The sequence below is a fragment of the Castor canadensis genome, chromosome 7 (assembly GCF_047511655.1).
Source record: "Castor canadensis chromosome 7, mCasCan1.hap1v2, whole genome shotgun sequence".
NCBI lineage: Eukaryota > Metazoa > Chordata > Mammalia > Rodentia > Castoridae > Castor > Castor canadensis.
The window spans coordinates 41,385,400-41,412,052 of record NC_133392.1 but is presented as its reverse complement, the minus strand read 5'-3'; the positions used below and the strand labels follow the sequence as shown (position 1 = coordinate 41,412,052).

Here is a 26,653-nt window from a genome sequence, read left to right as displayed (position 1 = left end):
TATACCCAAAAGACTGTGACACAGGTTACTCCAGAGGCACCTGCACACTCATGTTTATTGCGGCACTATTCACAATAGCCAAGTTATGGAAACAGCCATGATGCCCCACCACTGATGAATGGATTAAGAAAATGTGGTATCTATACACAATGGAATTTTATGCAGCCATAAAGAAGAATGAAATGTTATCATTCGCTGGTAAATGGATGGAATTGGAGAACATCATTCTGAGTGAGGTTAGCCTGGCCCAAAAGACCAAAAATCGTATGTTCTCTCTCATACGTGGACATTAGATCAAGGGCAAACACAACAATGGGATTGGACTTTGAACACATGATAAAAGCGAGAGCACACAAGGAAGGGGTGAGGATAGGTAAGACACCTAAAAAACTAGCTAGCATTTGTTGCCCTTAACACAGAGAAACTAAAGCAGATACCTTAAAAGCAACTGAGGCCAATAGGAAAAGGGGACCAGGAACTAGAAAAAAGATTAGATCAAAAAGAATTAACCTAGAAGGTAACACCCACGCACAGGAAATCAATGTGAGTCAATGCCTTGTATAGCTATCCTTATCTCAACCAGCAAAAACCCTTGCTCCTTTCTATTATTGCTTGTACTCTCTCTACAACAAAATTAGAAATAAGGGCAAAATAGTTTCGGCTGGGTATTGAGGGGGTGGGGGGAGAGGGAGAGGACAGAGTGGGTGGTAAGGGAGGGGGTGGGAGCAGGGGGGAGAAATGACCCAAGCCTTGTATGCACATATGAATAATAAAAGAAAAATAAAAAAAATTTAAAAAAATAAAAGTAATTCATAAACACACACGAAATGTGAAAGTCCTTGGTTCAAATTAGTAATGTACAAAGACTAATATTTGAGAAAATAAAAACATAAAAATGCCATTAAAATATATAAAAGGAGAAAAAGCTGCTTCTGATAAAAATCACTATTAATCCAAAGTATGCACTAAAGTCCTTTTCATGATACCACAGGATCCCCTGGGTCTGGCTCAGGTTTGCCTTTGCAAAGCAGAGGTAAGAGGGCCTACTCAGAATCCTAGCTACTCAGGAGACAGAAAATAGGAGACTCAAGGTTTGAAGCCAGCCCAGGCAAATACTTCATAAGACCCTATCTCAAAAATATCCAACACAAAAACAGGACTGGAGGAATGACTCAAGAGGTAGAGCAAGCATGAGGCTCGAGTTCGAGCCCCAGCCCTGCCAAAAAAAAAAAAGAGTGCCTACCCAGCCCTGTCCCTGACTTATCAAACATTTCCCTCCCTCAGCTTCCTTATGAACAGGCCTCTTGAAAGAGGCCAGGAACCCACAGACTTCCACCAGGGCCCCTTGCCACAACTCTCTACACATCTGGTTCCTCAGCTGCATTTTAGGGAGATCCTGTCACTCTCTACTGAGTTGTTTATTGATTAGATTCAGCACAGGCATGACTTGCTTCTAAACTCAGCTAGGGCTAGAGGTATGACACAGTACAATGTAAAAGAAAAGAAAAATTCCCATCCAAACAGAAAATAAAAAATAGTAAGCATGAGCAAGAAAGTCCAATAGTGATTAACTTTCTGATAACATTAATCTGAATAAATTGGTCTTTGCATTGATTTGGAAGAGGCAAATGGGGCCATGCTGCCTGTTTTTCTCAATGAAGACACATGATCTGGTACAGAATAGTCATAATTATTGCAAAAAATGACTGAATATTTACACAGTCTGTTTGAATGTTGCCTTTATTACAATTCAAATACTAAATGTTTGGAAGAACTGCAAAGATGGTCACAGTAAGATACACGTGTGCTGCTCTTCCTTGAGACTGAACATTCTAAGGCAGCTAATGTGTCTTTAAACACATGCTTTATACTTTCTGTGTTACTTCAAGTAGCCTCTGGTTCATGAGCTCATTTTTCCTCAGCAAATTTCTCAGTAGCATGCTTTCATTCTACAAGTATCCTATAGTTTCCAGGAAAATTTCCCTGTTATTTCTGTAATAGTGAAGAGAAGGAACAGGAGAGGAGGGGAAGGGGATAAAGAGGATAGGGAGGAAAAGAAAGAAACTCCATGCAGCCAAATGATTGAACCATTTTCTTCCTCTACAGAAGCTCAAAGGCAATGTATTAATCACAATACATGCTTGCTGGTTGAACTGTGTTATGTTTTGACTTTTGTCTAATAAAACATCCTTAAAATATGTCAGTCTCTCCAAAGTAAGGCAAATTAGGACTCTTGATATTAGAAGCTAAAGCAATGAGAAAATGCCATTCACCATTTCCAGTAACTCAAGGCAAGAGGAATTATCACAGACAATTACACTCTCCACTCGTGTCACAGCCTCACCTGGTTTTTGAGGTTGACATTGGCATTTCTTTTTAAAAGAAAGGAAACTATCCTCATGTGCCCTCGTCTGCAGGCACAGATGAGGGGAGTGTCTCCATTGAAGCCGTCTTGCACATTGACATATTGGTTGTCTTCTTTTACCCAGCGCCATACCTGGCCCAAGTCATTCTGGTAGGCCGCCTGGCAAATGGGCTGAGTGGAGAAGAACAGAAGCAGTTCTTGAAATACAGGCACAAATAAAGCACAAAAAGAAAAAAATCATTACACAATCTCTGTTGAATTTTTGGGTCTCAACTATGCCTGACCTTAAATATAGAATAAGCGTAAGTCCATGAGAAAGCTACATACATTACTTAAATTGCTAGACACATGGAACTAGACAAATAGTGAGTAGAGGAATGATTGAATAAATGGATGAAATGCTACAAAGCTGACTCATGAAGGAAATTTCACATTGTGATGGTGAACGTATGGGCCTGTCACAAAAGCAGGATTTGGCTAAAGCTAAAATAGGCATGTGGGGAAGAAGGAGCTCAGGGAAGCCCTGGGTGATAAATTGAGACCTGTACGGCCCCCTTTATCCCACAAATTCTAAAGACAAGCTTTAGACTACACAGATGCTATCTATAGAAACCAATTTATAAAGAGCTTTGCAAAGTACTGTGAAGTTTAGTAGCAAGACCTAAGCTCTAGCCTCATCTTTCCAACTTCCCCTCTGTCCCAGTCCTACTGGACTTCAGTTCTTCAAATAATTAACCCATGTTCTGCACCTTGCATCTGGACCTCTGTCCTGCCTGCTGCTTTTGCCTGAAACTTTCCTCATCTTCCTCTGACTCCTAGCTCAACCTTCATGTCATAACTTAATTTCTACTTTACCTAAGAAGTCTTCCTTGACTCCTAGCATTTGGTATTTCTCTTTAACAACCACTGACATAACTTTACTTCTTTTCTTAATTATGTACAGTCATGTGTTCCAAGCTTCTATAAATCAGGAGTAGGTTGAGGCAGCACCGAGAGAGGGAAGACATTGACTCAGCTCTGCATGGATAGAGGCTATATTCATTCTATTCACCGCTATATCTCCAGCATTCAACACAGCACTGAGCACATAGTGGGCAAATGTGAAATATTTTTAGACTGATTTTATGGTGAATATTTTTAAAAAGAACAATAAAATGAGTTGTTTGTTTATATGCAATGCTAAAAACATATATAATAATATCTGCAGATAGTGTTCAATTTGTGGAAGTTATTATTGTTCATTAAGTCATTCTTTGTTTTAATGACTAAGTCAAACCTCTATTGTGAGCACACCCATAGGTATCAGGGACAAAAGAGTATAAAAGATGTCACTCTTATTTTTGTGAAATGTATCCATCTAGTGGGGAAATAGGACACACACATACACACACAAAGCATCTTGCAGCAAGTCAACACGAAATCACAAACCATTAATTTTGCCAATCAAATGCATTATAAACAATAAATCATTTCACAAAAGATTTTAACATAAATATAAAAATTAAAACAAGGATATTTTAACAAAATATAAAGATATAATCATGAGAGTGGGGCGCAGTCTTTCATATGGAGAGATTTAGCTTTGTGGAAATACTTCAATGTTCTTTTTTGTTGCTGCTGTTCACTATGTGGCCCAGGCTGCTCTCAAATTCAGGGAGTCAAGTGATCCTCCTACCTCCGTCTCCTGAATATCTGGGATTACAGGTGTGCACCACCATGCATAGTTATCCTTTTAATTTTTTCACCTTATCCAGTGAAAATTTAATTATGGAATGATTAGTAGTAATTAGCAATGACTACTAATTATATATTTGGGAATGTATGCTTGTGATGGTTAATCCTAGTTGCCAAATTGACTAGATTGAGACATTCCTAGAAAATTGTTAAGCACACTTCTGAGTGTGTGTGTGAAGGTGTTTCAAGGACATTTGGCCTGTGGGTCAGCAAATTGAAAGGGAAGTACCTGCCCTGAGTGTGGGCAACACCATCGAATAGGCTGGGTGCCCTGGTGGAACAAAAAGTATGAAAAGGGCAAAGCTTTTATGGCTGCTTGGGCTCAACTCTTTTTTAGCAGATGCATTTTTTTGAATGCTGCCATTGCCTGATGACATCACACCCCAAATCCTTCAGCCTTTGAATGTGGATTTACACCAGAAACTCTCCAAAGAATTTCCAGGTCTTCAGTCTTGGACTAGGTCTGCATCATTGGTTCCCCTTATTCTGAGGTTTCCAGCTTCTTTGACTGAGGAGCTATTGGTTTCTTTGGTTCTCCAGGCTGTATCATTGTAGAACTATTCAGCCTTTAATCATGTAAGCCAATTTAATAAATCTCTTTTATAATTAATGATACATTCTATTGGTCATATTCTTCTAGAGAGCCCTGACTAATATGCTGGTCTACCCTGAAGAGCTTGTAAAACATGTGGCCTTAGAGCTATTATCTCTTTGTAAATGTTTAAATTATTTTACATTCTTTTAAAGCTGTATTGGTCTAGCTTTCTATATTCTCTTTAAAAATTTTGATAACACTGGGCCTACATTCTCATGGGACAGTTCTCCATAGTCTCTACCACTGCCTATTACATTACATCTGGTCTATTTTAGTCATCGTGTTACCTGCCTGGCCCTTAACTTCCATGGTCAAGACACCTCTTCTTGGACTCCTTAAAATCTTTACTGAGAATTAACTAAAATGAGGAAGAGGAAAAGATGTAGAGTTGTCCTGAGAGAGTCACTTGGTGTTTTTGAGGGCTTTCTTAGGCTTCCTATATCCTACAGACAGTTACTGTGTTTGAAAAGTAAAGTTTTGGGGAAAGCTCAGTACTAGAGAATGTGTTGAGCATATACAAAGCTCTGAGTTCAGCAAATAAATAAATAGTCAAGCTGGCTCCGTCGAGACACACAAGTCATTTGATCCATGAGTTGCACAAATAGGTGAAGACTCTATGCTGCTATGAACTCTGTTTCCAGTAGGGGGCAGCTCAATGTTAGAAAAGCTTTGACAGCAGACAGAAGGGACGTCCAACAGAAAAGTGCTGGTGGCTTAGAAGTATGTTCTTATGCGTTACAGCACAGAAATACTACAGCAATGTATTATGTATCTTACCAGTAACTAGAAGAGAGGAGTGTAAAGGTTCCCAACATGAAAAAATGACAAATATTTAAGGAGATGGAAATACTAATTAACCTGATTTAGTCATTACACTTTGGATTCATGTATTGAACTATATCACACTGTACCACAAGTACTATGTCAATTAAGAAATGTGAAATACCCCAGTGTCGCCAAAAAAAAGTATGAAATAGCCAGGTGTGGTGGTCCACACCTGTAATCTAGGCACTCCAGAGGTGGAGGGAGAAGGATGGCAAGTTGGAGGCCAACCTGAGCTATGTAGTGAGATTCTGTCACAAAGTAGCTAATTAATTAATAATAATAAATTAATTAAAACTTTAAATTAAAACAAAAAGAAAAGTGCTGATGTACAAGCTTGAAACGCAAAAGAGGAGGGAGATGTCCATTTGGGCTGAAGCTGCTATGAATCTCTCTCTCTCTTAGTCTCTGAAATTCCTGAAACTTTGAGGCACCTTGGATGTAGAGGAAACACACCTGGGAGATTACCTGGAAAATTCTATCCTCTAACGCTCTCAGCACCAACCATCTCACTATCTTCACTGCTGACATTCTGCTTTAGAGCTTCCTTATTCTCATGAGAACAACTGTAAAACTGTCATAACTGGCCTCACCTCTCCCTGTCTCACCTATCCATACTTCAAGCCATCCTCTTAACACAGCAGCTACATGTCGCTTTCCTTCTGAAAACCTTCCTCAGTGACCAAGTGGATCAGCATGCTGTCCTTAAGTAGACACATATGCTTGTTAATTCTCACACCTCCTTTCTTTCCTACTATATCTTTACCACTCCTTTATCCACACCCTCAAGCCAAGTAAATAAAGATAGGCGTATTTGCTATGGTTTGAATGTGTCCCCTAAAGTCCATGTGTTAGAAAGTTGATGCCTGATGGAGTAGTAATGAGTGATAGGGCCTAATCAGAGGTATTTGGGTCATTAGGACACCACCCTCATAAATAGATCAAGGTTGTTATCTCAGAAATGGGTTCATTATCACAGGAGTGGGGTCTTTCTAAAAGGATAAGTTTGGCTCTCTCTCTCTCTCTCTCTCTCTCTCTCTCTCTCTCTCTCTCACACACACACACACACACACACACACACACATGCACACAATTTTTTGTTTACCCTTCTGCCATGAAATGATGTAGCAAAAAATATCCTTACCAGATGCTGACCCTTCAGTCTTAGATATCCCAGTCTCCAAAACTACCAGTTATTAAATTTCTATTCTTTGTACCTTACCCAGTCTGTGATGTTCTGTCATAGCAACTGAAAACTGACTTTCTGTGCTGTCAATAGCCATCTCTCTAACTAGACTGCAAGGTTCATGAGGGCCAGTATTGTGTGTGTACTGATTCAATATTGCATCCCTAGCACTCAGCATAGTGCCTGGCACATAGTAGGCATTCAATACACTCTTGGTAAGGAAATAAATGAATGAATAACTTCTAGAAGGAACTAATTTAATCTTCACAACCACCTTAAGTGGTATTATTATACTCAATGTGCTCAGACAGAATTAAGAGAGATTATCTTATTACCCAAAGTCATACAGCTCATTACTGACAGGACCAGGGACCAAATACAGGAGAATTACTGCAGAAAGCATATATTTGGCCTCTAATTATTTTAGTCTTCAAAATGTCTTCTAACTATAAGATTTTGCTTTTGAGATTTGCACCCAATAGTAAGCTACAGGATATGATCAGTCCTCTCCTAGCACTGGTCTTCTGGTGCTTGTTACATATCCAGATGCTTTTCCAAAGCTGAACTAGAATTAGCAGTAACTTTCAAGAGGTCAAAAGAAGTGTTGGGCAATGGTGGTACATGCCTGTAATTAAGAAGCTGAGGCAGGAGGATTGTTTAAGAGAGTCTGAGGTCAGCCTAGTCTACAAAGTGAATTTGAGGACAGCTTGGGCTACAAAGATAGACTCTGTCTTAAGAAAGAGAAAAAATAGTAGGGAAAATTTCATGAAAAAAGAAAGATTTGATGTGATTACTAATCAACAGTTTTCACGCAGTGAAAGGACAAAGGAGAATACAGGGATCTCAGGACGTAGTCCATGAAGAATTAAAGCTGGGATTAGAGAGGAATTTGTGGAAATTTGGGCAGGGAAAGCTGTCAGTGAATGCTACAAGTAAATAGTATATAGGGTCCAGTCAATGTCCTGCGTATTTCTTTTTGCTTCTTTTTCTTTTTAATTGTTGTATTATTCATATGTGCATAGAAGGCTTGGGTCATTTCTCCCCCTGCCCCCACCCCCTCCCTTACCACCCACTCCGCCCCCTCCCTCTCCTCCCCACCCCCTCAATACCCAGCATAAACTATTTTGCCCTTATCTCTAATTTTGTTGAAGAGAGAGTATAGGCAATAATAGGAAGGAACAAGTGTTCCTGGTTGAGATAAGGATAGCTATACAGGGAGTTGACTCACATTAATTTCCTGTGCGTGTGTGTTACCTTCTAGGTTAATTCTTTTTTTTTTTTTTTTCATTTTTCTTTTATTATTCATATGTGCATACAAGGCTTGGGTCATTTCTCCCCCCTGCCCCCACCCCCTCCCTTACCACCCACTCCGCCCCCTCCCTCTCCCCCCCCAATACCCAGCAGAAACTATTTTGCCCTTACCTCTAATTCTGTTGAAGAGAGAGTATAAGCAATAATAGGAAGGAACAAGGGTTTTTGCTGGTTGAGATAAGGATAGCTATACAGGGAGTTGACTCACATTAATTTCCTGTGCGTGTGTGTTGCCTTCTAGGTTAATTCCTTTTGATCTCACCTTTTCTATAGTTCCTGGTCCCCTTCTCCTATGAGCCTCAGTTGCTTTTAAGGTACCTGCTTTAGTTTCTCTGCATTAAGGGCAACAAATGCTAGCTAGTTTTTTAGGTGTCTTACCTATCCTCACCCCTTCCTTGTGTGCTCTCACTTTTATCATGTGCTCAAAGTCCAATCCCCTTGTTGTGTTTGCCCTTGATCTAATGTCCACATATGAGAGAGAACATACGATTTTGGTCTTTTGGGCCAGGCTAACCTCACTCAGAATGATGTTCTCCAATTCCATCCATTTACCAGCGAATGATAACATTTCATTCTTCTTTATGGCTGCATAAAATTCCATTGTGTATAGATACCACATTTTCTTAATCCATTCATCAGTGGTGGGGCATCTTGGCTGTTTCCATAACTTGACTATTGTGAATAGTGCCGCAATAAACATGGGTGTGCAGGTGCCTCTGGAGTAATCTGTGTCACAGTCTTTTGGGTATATCCCCAAGAGTGGTATTGCTGGATCAAATGGTAGATCAATGTTTAGCTTTTTAAGTAGCCTCCAAATTTTTTTCCAGAGTGGTTATACTAGTTTACATTCCCACTAACAGTGTTTTCCCCACATCCTCGCCAACACCTGTTATTCCTGGTGTTGCTAATGATGGCTATTCTAACAGGGGTGAGGTGGAATCTTAGTGTGGTTTTAATTTGCATTTCCTTTATTGCTAGAGATGGTGAGCATTTTTTCATGTGTTTTTTGGCCATTTGCATTTCTTCTTTTGAGAAAGTTCTGTTCAGTTCACTTGCCCATTTCTTTATTGGTTCATTAGTTTTGGGAGAATTTAGTTTTTTAAGTTCCCTATATATTCTGGTTATCAGTCCTTTGTCTTATGTATAGTTGGCAAATATTTTCTCCCACTCTGTGGGTGTTCTCTTCAGTTTAGAGACCATTTCTTTTGATGAGCAGAAGCTTTTTAGCTTTATGAGGTCCCATTTATCTATGCTATCTCTTAGTTGCTGTGCTGCTGGGGTTTCGTTGAGAAAGTTCTTACCTATACCTACTAACTCCAGAGTATTTCCTACTCTTTCCTGTATCGACTTTAGAGTTTGTGGTCTGATATTAAGATCCTTGATCCATTTTCAGTTAATATTGGTATAGGGTGATATACATGGATCTAGTTTCAGTTTTTTGCAGACTGCTAACCAGTTTTCCCAGCAGTTTTTGTTGAAGAGGCTGCTATTTCTCCATTGTATATTTTTAGCTCCTTTATCAAAGACAAGTTGGTTATAGTTGTGTGGCTTCATATCTGGGTCCTCTATTCTGTTCCACTGGTCTTCATGTCTGTTTTTGTGCCAGTACCATGCTGTTTTTATTGTTATTGCTTTGTAATATAGTTTGAAGTCAGGTATTGTGATACCTCCAGCATTGTTCTTTTGACTGAGTATTGCCTTGGCTATTCGTGGCCTCTTGTTTTTCCATATAAATTTCACAGTAGATTTTTCGATCTCTTTAATTTTGATGGGAATTGCATTAAACGTGTAGATTATTTTTGGGAGTATAGACATTTTTACTATGTTGATTCTACCAATCTATGAGCATGGGAGATCTCTCCACTTTCTATAGTCTTCCTCAATCTCTTTCTTCAGAAGTTTATTGTTTTCCTTATAGAGGTCATACACATCTTTTGTTAGGTTACATCTAGGTATTTGATTTTTTTTGAGGCTATTTTTAAATGGAATTGTTTTCATACATTCTTTTTCAGTTTGCTCATTGTTAGTGTATAGAAATGCTAATGATTTTTCTATGTTAATTTTATATCCTGCTACCTTGCTGGAGCTATTGATGATGTCTAGAAGCTTCTGAGTAGAATTTTTTGGGTCTTTAAGGTATAGGATCATATCATCTGCAAATAGGGATATTTTGACAGTTTCTTTACCTATTTATATTCCTTTTATTCCTTCTTCTTGCCTAATTGCTCTGGCTAGGAATTCCAGTACTATGTTGAATAGGAGTGGAGATAGTGGGCATCCTTGTCTGGCTCCCGATTTTAGAGGGAATGGTTTCAGTTTTTCTCCGTCAAGTATAATGCTGGCTGTAGGTTTTTCATATATAGCTTTTATAATGTTGAGGTACTTTCCTTCTATTCCTAGTTTTCTTAGAGCTTTTATCATGAAATGGTGTTGGATCTTATCAAAGGCTTTTTCTGCATCTATTGAGATGATCAAGTGGTTTTTGTCTTTGCTTCTGTTAATGTGGTTTATTACATTTATTGATTTTCATATGTTGAACCACCCCTGCATCCCTGGGATGAAGCCTTACTTGGTCATGTTGAATCTTTTTGAGGTGTTGCTGAATTCGGTGTGCCATTATTTTGTTGAGGATTTTTGCATCAATGTTCATTAAGGAGATTGGCCTATAGTTCTCCTTTTTGGAGGTGTCTTTGCCTGGTTTTGGGATAAAAGTAATACTGGCTTCATAAAATGTGTTTGGCAGTTTTCTTTCCCTTTCTATTTCATTGAACAGTTTAAGGAGGGTTGGTATCAGTTCTTCTTTAAAGGTCTGATAGAATTCAGCAGAGAATCCATCAGGTCCTGGACTTTTCTTTTTGGGGAGACTCTTGATTGTTGCTTCAATTTCATTTTGTGTTATAGATCTATTCAGGTGATTAATTTCCTCTTGGTTCAGTTTTGGATGCTCATATGTATCTAGAAATCTGTCCATTTCTTTTTTTTTTCATTTTTCTTTTATTATTCATATGTGCATACAAGGCGTGGTTCATTTCTCCCCCCTGCTGTCCATTTCTTTAAGATTTTCAAATTTATTCGAATATAGGTTCTCGAAGTAGTCTCTGATGATTTCCTGGACTTCCATGGTGTTTGTTATTATCTCCCCTTTTGCATTTCTGATTCTACTAATTTGGGTTTTTTCTCTCCTCATTTTAGTCAGGTTTGCCAGGGGTCTGTCAATCTTGTTTATTTTTTCAAAGAACCAACTTTTTGTTTCATGAATTCTTTGTATGGTTTTTTTGGTTTCTATTTCGTTGATTTCAGCTCTTATTTTTATTATTTCTCTCCTTCTATTTGTTTTAGGATTTGCTTGTTCTTGTTTTTCTAGGAGTTTGAGATGTATCGTTAGGTCATTGATGTCCTGTGTATTTTTAGGCAAAATCGTGACAAATGGTTATAAATACAAACTCTGGAAGTAAACACTCTTGTTCCAATCTGAACTCTGCTACCTAACAGCTGTGCTATTTGGATAACTTACTTATACACTTCGTGCTGGGATTCCTTCTCCATTTGATAACCATTTCTTCTTTATTAGATAATAGAAAGAATTAAATGTGAGTGTATAGGTAAGTGCTCAGCTCAGATCTGACTCATATTAAACTTTCAATTAGTGTTAGTGACTCTTGTAATTATTATAGCTTAAGGAGCTGTAATAATTGATAAATGAAGATTGGCAGGAGCAGATATTAAAGAGTCAGTAATTGCTCAAAGAGAGTGAAGACATAATAGGATATAGAGCAAAGATCAAACTATCCTTACTACCAAGAAGGACAATTCTGCATCAAAGAACAAAGCAATGAAGAAAGACAGAGGTGTTGGTGGAGAGAACTTTAGACTGACTGAATTTTTTGTCAATAAGTCTAAGACTTTATCTTTATGCTTTATGCTGTATGCTAATATGTACTTATCAGGAATATAGAGATTGGTAGACATAGCTAGATAAATGAATATCACTGATGTTTAAATAGATGAATGGGTTACTGACATATGAGATGTGATTGAGACAAGGGTAAAAAAGACTTTTGAACATGGTGAAGATTTGATAGAGTCATAATGAAAAGTATCTTTATGAAAAGAATAAAATCTGAAATGGGTTTAAACATCAGTTGGTAGAACCACAGTAATAAGCTGAACGTGGCTGAATCTACAGTACTGGTTTGTGACTTTCTTCAATAAACCTCTGGAGTGAAGGGGCACAGAACAAAGATTTGGAAACCTGTTAGTCAGGGATATGAGGGGAGACTGGTATGTCATGGAAATCAGACTGAATGAGCATCATAAGTTAGCCAGATGGAAATGAATGGACTTGAAAAAAAGAGAGAGAAAAACAAATGCAAACTAAAGGATTACAGCAGAGTAAGATATGTGGTCTAATAGGAAAAGTGAACCATGCAAGACCCAGATGTTGGGAAACCTTAAAACTGTATTTCAACTATGGAAAAAACATATTTCCTGAACCTCTATTGAGACATACTGAGATTAAAATTGCCCATAAAAACCACAGCTTATCTTTCTTATATCAAACTGCACAATTCTTGCTAGAATAAATCAGTATGCTTCCCAGTAGTCCTCACTGATCATTTTGTGTATGAGCTGTGAGTATGAGATGAATAGGGTACATTTCCAAAAGGGAATGGCATGAATAAGAAGTGTTTCCTCTGGTAAAATGCTAGTCTAGGAAAATGGCATTCTTTAAATATAAGATTTCCTGTTTGAAACTTCAAAGCAGCAGCCCACTCTGAAGATTCTCCCTGGAGCACAAACTGTTTGTATTTAAATTAGAGAAGAGTAAAAGGAATAAAAATTAAAACTCAGTCTTATATCAGCTCTAAAGAATATTAGGGCTCAGAAGGCTTTTCTGGAATTTGTACTACTGATTTTTCTATATTCTTGTTTTTTGAGACAAACAGATCTCTGGGGAAATTGTTGAATTACAGTACTATTTTGCTATGACTCCATCTCAAGCTCATGTCTATTTTTCTACTTGGTGATGACCTGTCCCTTTCATTTACTGTCCTGTGAAATGTCAGTTTAAGTTTCCCAGAGGTCATGTGTTTGCAATAAGATAGAGCTTTTCTTTAATATAACAGTTGTTAGCCCTCTTCATTTTGGTGTATATGCTTAATTCAAAGTATCTAAACTTGTAGTCTGTTATGTACATGCTATCTTATTAATTATACTATTTGTTATTTTGATCATCTTGCTTGAGGATTGGAATATATTTTTCAATTTGATAGAAATAATTTTTTTTAACTTATAATGAAGGATTTTACAGATGAACTTTGTTCAGGGATGAGAAGTCAATAGTAGTTGTTGTGGGGGCCTGATTTAGTGTCAAGATGGAGGTCAAGAAAGGAGAAGGAATGGCTTATAGATATAGATATCAAGATCACTTAGAATGACCCCAGGGGACAAAAAGAAAGGGTCCCAAGCAAAAAAAATCAAGAAATTGAGCCATAATTTTTTTAAATGACAACAGTGAATATGACCATACTGAAGCAGTGACCACATGAGAGTATGGTGATGCCTAGCCAAAACCATATTTCAGTGAAGACATGAGGGAAGATCAACAAGTAGGTGAGGAAGAGACTAAAAAGAAAGATTATTTACAAACTTTGGACTTGAGCTCACATGGACTAACTGGTGGATGACACTCCTTACAAGCTGCATTCTGCACACCCTAAAAAACCAACACAAAGCATTAATTGAGCCCACTGATAAAGTGACTTTTCCTTTAACCTCATCTATCATACTCCCCTTTGTTCACAGCCTTCCAGCCATTCTGGATCATTCCATATGCATATCTGTCTTCAGTCTTTGAATTTCTTGGATGTTACAGAGGCTGGCTTCCTGCAAGGTCAAATCAGGTCTCAGCCCACATGTTACTTCCTTAGAGGAGGCTTTCCTGACACTAACCTAAAAGTGACCATCTCCCAGTTCAAGGGACTTTCTATCATACCATCTTGCTTTATCTTTTAAAATGCACTTGTCAATACTGACACTTGGCATACTCATTTCCTAGACAGTGAAGTGTCCACAATACTTTCCTGTTTTCAGAGCTCTTCTTGGTGGGCCAACTGTGTTCAAACCACTGCCCTTCTCTATGCTCTCACGTCTCTCACTGGGACAAACTCCTCCTTTGGGCTACATGACTGCAACACTTCTGCCTTCTATAGGAATCAAGTGAAGGTATTAGTGCTACTGGAAAGTTCTCTGGGTGGTTCTGATACACAGTGAGGGTTGAGGACCTCTACAAAGGTAAATAAAACAATTCTCATAATGAAAATAAAGCCATAAAATATCATTGTAACTTTTAAACTCATATTTGCTAAGGAGAATTCAAAACTCTGGAAACTTGGAATATCAGGAACAACTTTTTGTTATCTATTAGCCAACTCATATATCAGGTTTTAAAAATAACCATGAACTTGTTGCTAAAATCCCACCTCTGACTACTTTTCATCTCGATTGTTTTCAGGCAATAAAATTTAAAAAGTATTTGTGGGTAGCATATGACACAATCATCATGTTGATGATTAACTGTATATGTTATTTAACAGAATCATGCTTTGCTTTCCTCCAAGTATAACAGATTTCACAGCTGGAAAAATACTTGATATTATCTTAGTAATACAGAAATATCCAAACTGCCTGCACCATTATGAATGTCTGTAAAGCAAAACTTCCCCAAACCATCCCCACTTTCCAGTGTGTAGCAGAACTTCCATAACTCTCTAACTAAGGTAGGATCGTGTGGAACTTTGCCTGAGGCTTGGAGGAATTGGTCCACTGCTTATTAGCTTTCTCCATGCAGAAGTTTCCCTCAGTTATATGTTCCATAAAATTTTGGATTTATGATTTATGAAAATATAAAATTATCCAGATAAAAAGTATTGTACAAAAACAAAATTTTTTTTGGAAAAGGAAAGATATTTTTTCTCTCTTCAAGTTAAAGAAGCTTAGGGAATAATAATGAAGACCTTTGGGGTTTATTTGATTTGTACAAGTTAGCCTTTCTTTCTGATGACTCATTTTTCACACACTGAGATTTATAAACTCCTTAGAAAATTCCTTCTTTCAGACAAATAAAAATAACATAGCATATTGTTTCTCTCTGGTTCTTCATCCAAGTGTAAATTGACTTTCTAATTCTTTCCCTTTTTTTTTTTCTTCATTTATTTGTTTGTTTGTTTTGCAGTGCTAGAGATCAAGCCCAGGGTCTTGTGCAAGTGCTTTCATCATTGAGCTTCGTCCCCCAGACCTTTTTGCTTTCTTCTTTTTTTCTCTTATCGTTCTTTTTTTCTTCTCTTTGATTTTTCTTTCTGTTCTGATTTTGCATCCCAAAATTACCACTACTTCCCAGAAGAAGTTGGCTTCCATTAAAGGGGATCTCTAAAGCTTCTGTCTTTTGACTGCATCTTCATTTATCTTTCCCAAGAAAGGTTTCCCTGTAAAACCTGCTTCTCTTAGACTTTGCCTCCTTTTCCTATAATCATCTCTTATTCCCAATTCTTTGTTTTTGAATAGTTTGTGTAGGAAGGAATTCTTTTTTATTTGTACAGAAATCTTGAGGATGCTAGACAGACCCCATCCAACTTCATATTAGGCCATAATAGTATCATGGTGACTTCTAGGTCAACTACTGGTAATAACACAAAATCATTCAAAAATAGAGCTAAAACCCCATATGAATCCTTCTCAAACCTGACATATTGGAGAGAAACATTGCCTTTGCCAAAATGGTTCTTTGATTCTGAGGATTCTTGTCGTCTGATCATATACCAAATTAATGAGAATATTTTCTTCTCTTTAATGTTTTTATCTTAGTGATATCAACTAAGAAAGGGGTGGGCATTGGTAGTAAGATTAGTTGGATTGTTTTGGTGTTACAAATGAGTTTTGATTATTAGAATTTTCCCCAAGGGTGATTGATTGGGAGAAATTTGTTCTTAGTCTTATGACCATGATAAAATCCTTGGAAATAAAACAAATATTTTAATTTTCATGTTCTAATAATCCTCACATAATCTACTATTTTATTTTCTACAAGGTAAATGCATGTTTATTAAGCTGACATTTTGGGCAGGAAAGTTATCATTATATCTCCATCTCTAGCAACTACCAAATTTGGAATAACAAAAATCATACTACCTAGAACCCAAAACTAAGTCAAGATTCTTCTAAAGAACAAGAAAAAAATTTATAATGTTTAAAAATAAAAGTAAAGTCTAAGAAAATAGAAAGAACTGCAAAACCATTCTGAGATCTCTTGAAGTTGAGACTCAATCAGAGGTCTCTCTGATGTGTCTTAAGTGATGGGTAGAGCCAAGTAATTTTCATGGAGGAGAAACTTTCCAGACAAAGGGAACTCAAGTGTCAGACCTTGACAAAGGAGCTTGACTTGTGAGTTCTAGGAATAATAAGAAAATTAGTGTGACTTCATGAGCAAGGAGAATGGCAGAAAATTTAAGAGGCAATGGGAACAAGGAACATTGGCCTTACAGACATTGATAAAGACTTTGAAGTTTGAGAGGAAACTTCAGTGGAAGTTTAATATGGTCTACTTCAAGTTTAGAATTTCCTTTTTGGGGATCCAAGTTAGGAAGTATGGAAATCCTCTTGTTGCAGTATTTTCTGGGTTCCCAAATAGTAGATACTTCCAATTCTCATCCCTTTTACAGAGGTTTGCCAAAAAAAGGCATTTCTACCCTTAATAGTTTTAAGATCAGGAGAGCTATGTATTAAGAATTATTTATATAATATAGGTAAACAATATACACTTTTGAAGTGATTATTGCTTAGACAGACTATAGAATCCTTATGGTTAAAAGCGTAAGATTACACTGGCTGTAGTGGTACAGGCCTATAACCTCAGCTACTTGGGAAGTACAGATAAGAAGAAAACTGTTCTTGGCCAGTAAGGGCAAAACAGTGAGACTCTATCTCAAGCTAGGTGTGGTGGCTTATTCTTGTAATCTCGACTACTTGGGAGGTAGGTGTAGAAGGATCAAGTTTCCAGGCTAGCTGGGTAAAGTTAGCTAAGACTCTATCTGAAAAACAAGCTAAAAGAAAAAGGATAGGGATGGGGAGAATGGGGGTGGGGAGAATGATGTTTCAAGCTTGCCTAGCCACTACTCAGTCCTGAGTTCAATCCTTAACACTGCAAAAAGAAAAAAGAAAAAAAAGGGAAAATAAATCTCATTGCCTTCTTAACTCATTTCAAATAAACTACATTGTCCTTTTAATAACCAAATAGAATTTCTTCAGTTTATTCAAAGAAAGCCTTCAGTTTATTTAGCTGAAAATTGCCACTAGCATATATATGCAAAGGTATGAAATTGAGCCTTAGTTTTATTTTACAGAATGTATACTCAAACAAAATAACTTTTCTCTCCCTCAGTAAACAAATTTGTTGGAAGGTTTTTCCTCTCTTCCCTTTTATTCTTGACATTAGTCAGGCTGGGATTTGAACCCCAGTCTTTCTGATCTCAAAGGCCAGCTTTTTGCCAGTATGTTTTCCTGATTTAGGCTCTTAGAGAGAGAAGCAGAACTTCTGGCCACAGCTATTCTGTCTAGTCCTGACCTTTCACAGGACTTTAGAGGCTCAAGTTTCTCCTCATTTACTACATTTGGTACTGATTAGCTAACTTCATATGCAGAAGATGGAGCTCCCTAAGTATTTATCTTTAGAATAAGGAAGGGTATGTCCTCCTCAGAAACACTATTGGACTGAAGTTGTCTATGCTTATTGAGTGTTACAAGCTCCAAGAATGCTCAAGGGAGGTTATTCTGCAATATTTTTTTACTTCTCCGGCAAAGACACATCTTATACTGACCTGATGCTTGTTCACTCTGTCTGCATTCTCTCCCTGTCTGAATCCATCCTTTCCCACAGCTTTAAATACCATATATATATAGACTCCTAAATTATTACTTCTTGCCCAGCTCTGCCTCAGAGTTATATTCCTGTATCCATCTTCCATCCCCACCAAGTGCCTCGCACATATCTCTAATGTCACATATCCAAATAGAATTCTGAATCTCATCTGTACCTCTGTGCCTACCACTATCTCCTGGCTAACATAGGACAGAATCAACTGGGTATCAACCTTAATTAATAACTTTCTTTTATTCCCCACCCCTAAAACAGGGAATTTTGCAGCTAAAACATCATTTCAAATTCTTTCACCAGTCTAACACAACTATCATGATCTCCCTTTGGACAATTTCAACAGTTTCCATCCAAGTTCTGTTTCTCCTCTTACATCTTTCCAATTTATTCTCCCACTGCTATCAACTTGCCTTGTTTAAACACTAATGGGGTCATCTTATTTCCCTTCTTAAAACCCTGTAATTCCTTTCCATCATGTTTATATAAATTTTAAATTTCTCATGGTGGCTTCCAAAACCTGCATTTTGTCTCTGCCAAGTGATCTAGCTTCTGCTCCTATCACTCTCAGAGCTCCTGAGCTCCAGGACTTCCTGATAAACAACAGTTACACAGGATCAGAGGGTACTATTAAACCAACATTGGTTAGGTTTAATGACTGGATCTTGATGATCATAAAAAGTAAATCAACTTTTAGTCAGTTTTCTTAGTCTTTGTATTCTGTGTTGCTTACGCCTAGATGCACTGCTCTTGTCAGTACTTCCTTTGCAGACCACCCAATTATTCCAACAGGCCCAAGTCCCTTGTGCTTTAGATTCTCCATGCATACATTCCCTTAGTCTGTGACACTGTTCCCAAACTTCCCAGGACTAGATTCTTACTTCTTGAAGCCCTGCTTAAATGTTACTACCTAAGAGGAATCTTATGAGTCAGCTCTAACTAAATATATACAGCCTTCCTCACCCCTTTTACATACTCTCTCTTTGTCTTCTTGCTTCCTTGATTCTTCTTTTCACTATTTATAATTATGTTTTTCATTTGAGATTTTTTCTTACATTATTAGTCCAAGAAGTCAAGACCAGTTTTTTTAACCACTATATACCAGTAACTATTAAATGCCTATAATATATAGTGTGCTCAGTAAACATTAAATGAATGAATGAATCCATTTATAAATGTGTATAATGCATAAATACTTATAAATTTTTCACTCCTGGTTTGTTTTCATTAATTAAAGTTATCATCTCCTTTCTGATTGTGACTTATTACAGCATTATAATTTGCAAAATTACTTAGAATATACAAGGAAAGAATGCCAATGGAAATGAAAGCCCCTTTGTACCCTTTTTTGCATATAGAATGACAAAAACTGGTTAGAGATTCAATATATAAACCAGGTAGATAGAGCATGGGAGACTGTAAGGGAGGCAATACTTTTCCCACTGTCTTTACCTTGCCTTTTCCTGTATCACAGAAAGACATAGTGTTAAATGCTGAACTGAATCTCATCCAGCTCTTTTATTTTATAGATATAGAAATCTTGACCTGGGGAGGTTAAATGTCTTCCTCTCAAATCCCACAGAGTTCCTGGCAGAATCAAGACTAAATTCTAGGTTTTCTTGACTTCCAATCCAATGGACTCCCCTTTAGTCACTTATTGATCCCATTTCCACTGAGTTCTCCCCCTCATCTGTACCAGTTTTCCCAATGAAGCCTAACTTGCTCTCTCTGGACACTGTACATTCCAAAACAATCATTCTCTTCTTTGTAGAATACTCCCTTTTTCTATAACATCATCAGCTTCTCTGAAAAAAAGTAGACCTATTCCAGAGGATTAATGCTAAGGTTGTGTGTGTGTGTGTGTGTGTGTGTGTGTGTGTGCGTGCCGTGTGCGTGACATGTGGTGTGGTGTGCGTGTACATGCTCTTCTACTCATATCTAATCTTATAATTAGAACTTCTCAAAGTTTCAAGGGCCACATCATTAATTTTCAAGAACTCATTTGGGGCCTGTGTCTACAGCTGACAAGGCCAATATTCTCTGAAAGATGCAATAGATCTCCTAAGCACAAGTTCCTGAACTCTTTGAGTTAAGTTCCCAACAGTTTCCTTCCATCCCATTTTTGCAATATTTCACAGCAAAGCAGTCTTCTGCAAGATGGGAGTACATGATATGTCACTGAAACCTAGACATAGTTTTCTCATTCTTTTTCTCAAGGGAAAAGGGCAAAACCCTAATGAAGAAGAATGGCAGTGGTTGTGACCAACTGTAATGGGGATGGAGCTCAATGGTAAAAACACTGGCCTAACATGCACAGGCCCTGGGTTCAATCTGTAGCACCAGAAAATAAAAGGATAAACCACCTATGGAGCATCATGTCTCTGTTAAGACACCACATAGTAAAAGAACTTATTCATATTTGTTCAGCAGTGATGTAAGAACTTTTCTGAATGCATAAACATGGGTCTCTAATCAGTAGATACTTAGGTACTTTCTAGCTGCATAACTCCAGACAAGTTACTATATTTGCCTAATTTCCTCATTTGTAAAATAAAGATTATAATGACTCTCATAAGATATTTGTGAGTACTATATGACTGAATATATACCAAATGTTTAGAACAGGGCCTGCTATTTTTCAAGCCCTGAATAAGAGTTTGTGATGATCATTAATATTATTTGATAAAGTTTCAAATGAAATGGTCTTATTTAAATATCCAACTCCATAATTGGAGTTGATTGTTGCAAAACTCAATTATTTCAGAGTTTTAAGCTTACCCTCTAGCTCATATTTGAGGATTAGCTCTGGATGCTCTTTCATTCTCTCCTTTCTTAAAAATAGGTTTTGAATATTAATAATGCAGGGCTCTGAGGCAAAATTATAGCCTATGTCTCCAACCTAGAGAAACTTCCTGCCCTCAAAATTAAAGTAGAATTTCACTTAAAGATATTTTTTTAAATAGATGGAAGCATAGACCCAGAGATGAAGGAGGCTCCTTTCTTCTGCTTAATCAATGGTTCACAATCTTTATCCAAGAAGTAAAAAGCAACTAGTATACAAGAGATGAGTAGATTATGTGTAAATATTTCAGAGCTTGTCCTAGAACTTCTCAATCTCTCCAAAACCCCAGGCTTTCTGCATCAGAATACAAGAGAATAAATCCAGGCTTTTCCCTCTCTATGAACCTAGAACTCCTACTTGCAAACAGAAAAAGTGACCATAGTTTCTTTCCAATCTATGAGAACTCACTTCTCTTCAGCATTTTCATCCATATTTTAAGTCAGATTATTCTAATCCTAAACATTCCATAGCACCACAGTATCAGTCTTAAAATCAAAATTTAACATCAAGAAAAATAGCTGAGAAATCATTTGCCAAATAGAAAAACATCGTCTTTCTAAAATGGCTAAAACTTCCCAGGTGATTCATGTGTCTGAGATTGTTAATACTGGAGTAAATAGACGAGTGAGCAGAATGACATGGAAGGGCCTAGAATCTGCTTCAACTTATGCTACTGAATTTCACAACAACATTTATTTCAAAATAACTTACACAAGTCATGATTCAGTATTATTCATGAATTTGAATAATTACCTTTAAGTTTCTAGGTAAGTTATGACTTTTAAAGGGTGTGTGTGTGATACTTTCAAATTTCATAGACAATTATGCTACTTTGATCTTATTACATTTGAAAAGTGAAATATTCTCATTGACATTTACAAGTAATTAAGCACGTCTTGCCTTGACTCAAGCAGTCTTCAAATCCACACCCACCTGACCAATTATTGTTCTATACTTTCAAAAACTTTTTTAAAAAAATAAAGCTGTTCCCAGGGCCTAAGCTAAAGCCTGGCTATTCACAGTATGGTTCATGAATCAGAAGCATAAGCACTAAGAAGCTGAAATGCATGATCTTAGTCCTCACCCAGACCCACAGAATAAGAACTTGCCTTTGAACAAGACCTCGTGTTATCTATACGCACATTAAAATTTGAAAAGTAGTAGCTCAGAGTAGTATTTCTGTGTCTTAAGATGTTGGTAAAATGACCACCCACATTGGAATCACCTGCAATTCTCTTCTTAAAAAGTAGTTTTTTGGACCTTGTCATAGACTGAGTGGAGCAGACTCTCTGGGTGAGTGTCTCAGAAACTGCTTTTTAAACAAGTGCCTCTCCCTGATACTTAAGTAATCTAAAGCTTAAAATTACCAGAGAAACATTTCAGCATATTACATGTTTTATCATGTTCATATATATGATCCCCTCATGAGACTAAAATCACTGAGCAACAAGAAGTGATCAACAGCACATTTAGCATAGAAATACAGAGAGACAGACAGACAGACACACACACACATACACACACACACACACACAGCATTAGGAATAAGTGCAAATTAACTGCCTTTAATGCTGGAAGAAAAAAAACAGCCAATGAGATTCCCTTGAGCACAAGGAATGGAATGCAGACTAACTAGTTAATTGTATCAGAAAGGAAAGGGAGTAAATCATGAGTAATAACATCATTGTGCCTTTTGCACTCATGTTTAAACAAGAGAACTCCTTGAAACATTCTTAAAAATTTGATTCTAATAAGTTACTTTCAATCAGGAAAAAGTATTTTCGTGTCTATTAAACATGACAAGAAAATATTCAAAATATTAAAAATATACTGTTGTTATCTCTCATATAGATGTTTAAAGGTGTTACTTTATTCATGGGGCTCTGTAGAAGAACCAGTCAATTTTTGGGATGATTAGAAATTTCAGTTGGGTGCAAATTTTACTTTCCCTTTAGGTATTTAGCATGACAAAAGCACAACAGACTTGATCTTGCAAGGTCCAAATTACCCTACAAACACCAGGATATCATGAAATAAATATTATGTCACACTCCATGCACATCTAGCTAATATTGTGCTAAAATATTTAAAACATAAAATATCTGAACACTCAGGGCTTTATTTTTTTCTGCTCACAGAAAGATAAACAAAAAAGGGGGAGGCATACTAACAAGAATAAAAAATTATATTTGAAAAGCACGAGCAATTTTTAACACATTTGGAATCCTACTTTCAGAAACATGACATACCTCAGAATATAGGATTCCCATGCTGCTATTTCACAGGCTTACTTCAATGCTAGCTTCTTCGATCTTCTGGACGTACTTCTGGTTAACATCAAGATTCTTCCCAGAAAGAAAAGTCCCTAGAGGTTCAAATTGGTGGCAAGCCCCTTCGTTCCAGACCTGTCAGTGCTTTTTCAGCAACACAGACAGCAACACACCTAGAGAGACCAGCTAATGAAGCAAAGGTATTGGCTTACCATGCAATGACCCAGGCAAGCAGTGTATCATTTCATGTAACAACCTGAGGAGCCGGTTTCTGAGTCATATTTGCTTTGCCAGTGCTAGCATACAAGAAAGAAGGAAGCAAAGTTGGGTTTGGGAGGGGTGTTCTTAGATTGGCAGGAAGGACTCAGGGTTCAAAATAGGATACTGTGTTTAGGACATTTCCTAATTGAATTCTGGTGTTCAGTGGCCATTGAGAAACACCAGAGGTCAACAAATTCACATACGTGAGCCATAGATGTCTAGCAAAGGCCTTGGCAAATAATCCTCAAATTTCTCAAAAGTCATTACCAGCAAGTAATGCTTCCCCTGCTATTTAAACAGTAAGCAAATAAATTAAACTTACTTTTTATTTTTAAAACCTTTTAATCAGAAGATAATAATTATACACTATACTTATGGGGTCCTTTAATATAATTTGATACATGTATACAATGTATGAATTGTACACATTCATACATTGAATGTATGTATGAATGAATGAATGTATGTATGAATCAAATCAGAGTAATTAACATTTCCATGTCATTACACAATTATTATTTCTTTCTGTTGGGAATCTTCAAATTCTTCTCTCCTAGTTCTTTATGAGATATATAATAAATTGTGTAAACTATAGTCACCCTTCTGTGCTGTAAGAACACTAGAACTTATTCTATCTGTGAACTGTACTTTAGCACCAGTTATTAAACCTCCTCTACCAGCCCCCACCCTTCCTGGCCACTATTTTATTCAACCTTGTAATATAACAAATTTTAAGTTCTCTTAAATATCCTAATACTGTTTAGAAATTTGGCCAAATTATTTCAAAACATTCAACTTAACAATTATGTTGAAAATAAATTCCTCTATTACCCTTTTTTATTTAAATCATCAATTTAAGCATGCTAAAATTCTTCAGTAATTTATGTATAGTACTAATTAGTCACACATTTTCTCTTAATACAACCATATCAAAGTACCGTTTTGAACTTTCCCAGAATTAAAATACCACCCTTCCCATACACACATAGCCATGAAAGAAATAGTTCAATTATCCCAAGCAAATTGATTTGATTTTCCCAATCCGTTAAGGCTCTTTTGAGGCCAAAGATTAGGGACCACGATCCAAGGCCTATGCCTATACCTGCTCAGGAAAATTCTTCCTACTCCATTGATGGACACTGAGTTTTAGGGGAGAGGTTTTGGTGGTGTTTTGTTTATTTGAGGGGGAAGGTGTTTGTTCATTTTAGTTTTTTGTTTTTATGGTTCTGGGAATCCAAACCGGGCCTACTGCATGCTGGGTGAGCACTCTGCCACTGAGCTACATCCCCAGCCCTCTGGAGTCATTTTTATAACTGTTGTAACAAGAATTACATACTCTACAATGAAGTTGCCATTGAGGCCAACCTCCACGAGTTTAAAAATTAGCTAATTCCTCCGTTAGGGGAAATAGAAGCCTGCAATACACACCAAGATTGCAGCTGACTTCCTCTTCAGTTTGGTTTGATTTTGCATCTGTTTTGTTTCCTAACATATTTGTCTTCCCATTGACTTAGAAAAACATTGATGTTTTCTCCTCTGGGTACTTTACTCTCTTAAATAAATCTTTTATAACCCCTCAAAGCCTCCTTGTAGCCTCTGAACTAATGTATGTAGTCGGAGTTCTTCCCTCTCCCTACCTTCTTGCTAAAGTTGCTGTTGCTTCCTTCCCCAAGCTTTCCTCTCAGACTGAATGCTATAAATTTATTTAAATAATTTTTTATTAGGATTGCAATTCATCTAATTGGATTCTGCATGTCTTTGTTGATGTCAATGCTCATTTTATAATTATGAACGATTAACTGTTTCAATGTAGATCAACTCTTAAAAAAACCAAAAAGACCAAAAACTCATTGAGATTAGTAAAACACTTGCATTTAATTCTAGGCCAGTGGGTTTTACTCAGGGAAGATCTTGACCCAAAGTAGACGGTCAGATTTAGCAAATAAAAATATAAGATGTTCAGTTAAGCTTGAACTTCACATAAATTTCTGGAATATTGAATGGAATATACTTATGCTAAAGAAATTGTGTGTTGTTTAACTGAAAACTAAAGACTTTTGGCAATGTCTGGAGACATTTTTGGTGGTCACACTTAGCATGGAGGCTTGTTATTAGCACCTGTTGGGTAGCAACCAAGGATGGTGCTAAACATCCTACAGAGCACAGGACAGATTTTTATAGCAAAAAATTATATAGTCCAAAGTAATGCTAAAATAGAGAAACCTTGGTCTAACCCAATATATTTGGTGAAAGAAGAGAACCTGGCCAAGTACTGTGTCACAATAGAATATAGTGAAATAATGTCAGAATAAAATCTGATAAACATATGATTTGGGGGTGGGTATTGGAGTTTGGACTTGGGGTTTCATGCATGCCCAGCAAGCACTCTACCATTTGATCCATGCCCTCCTATCATTTTATAATTTTTTTTATAAAATTATAAAAAAATTATAAATTTTAAAACATGTTCAGGGTTTGCTCACTGGCAAATTGAGCCCATAATTACAAAGTTGAGAAAAATGCAGTGACTTTCACACATGAGGTCTTTTGTCAAGAAATAATGTCTGATTCAGACACCGAGGTCTTAAAATTAGAACCACTCATTTGATTCTGGCTATAGGTGGGAACAACCTTAGCTGACCAGCATCCGGCTCCCTGTGAGGAGTAAGGGGCTCCTGTAAGGTGTATCCCAAACACTTCCTCTGTGAGGATTCACAGAGTATTTAGGGAGTGTGGTTCACAGAAGCTCAGCACTTTACCTGTGTCATAATCCTCCAATATTGTTTAACAGCTGCCATTGGAGGAACTTAAGTAAAGGAGTGTTGTTATCAGAATGTTATTTATATTGTAAAGTTCAATATGATTATTGTAGGAGAGTGGAGTTGAGACAGGCAGGAAGGAACTAGTCATACCAACTAGGAGGCAAGAATTCATGGTAATTTAAGCCAGGAGAGCACACACAGGATCAGGAGAAGATGGTGAACTCCCATGTTCAGAGAGCACAATAATAGACTTTGTTGGCAATGAATCATTATGCTGTTATCCTCAGGTATCAAATGTACTTTTCTATTACATTTTGTTCTAAGTAGCTGACACTAGCAATCTGCAAACTACACACACTTCCCCACACCATTACCGCCTCTGTTGGAGCCTACAAGGCTAGGGAGGTAAAGACACCTGCTCATTTCTACATGTTTACTGATCCTATCAGCATCATCCCAATAATGACTTTTCATTCTAGATATAGTAGTGAGCAGCAGCTCTCTCTCCCCCAACTCAACTTCATGCAACTCTACCCTTGAGACTGTGAGGAACAGTCCCTCCAGACTTAGAATTCAGGGT

At 37.2% G+C, this 26,653-nt stretch overlaps 1 protein-coding gene across 2 annotated transcripts in view; it reads right to left on the bottom strand.

The window, feature by feature from the left end:
• The window catches only part of Ankrd22 (ankyrin repeat domain 22), a 32,344-nt gene extending 8,945 nt beyond the window's left edge, over positions 1-23,399 (bottom strand). Inside the window, exons 1-2 of one of the 2 annotated variants that reach the window (XM_020170940.2) lie at positions 23,263-23,399; positions 2,345-2,536 (exon numbers count right to left, since the gene is read on the bottom strand). In XM_020170940.2, coding sequence (XP_020026529.2) covers positions 2,345-2,536; positions 23,263-23,265 — 195 coding nt within the window. In that variant the 5' untranslated portion in view covers positions 23,266-23,399. The other variant, XM_020170939.2, reaches the window with a different exon arrangement.
• Positions 23,400-26,653: the final 3,254 nt, after the last annotated feature.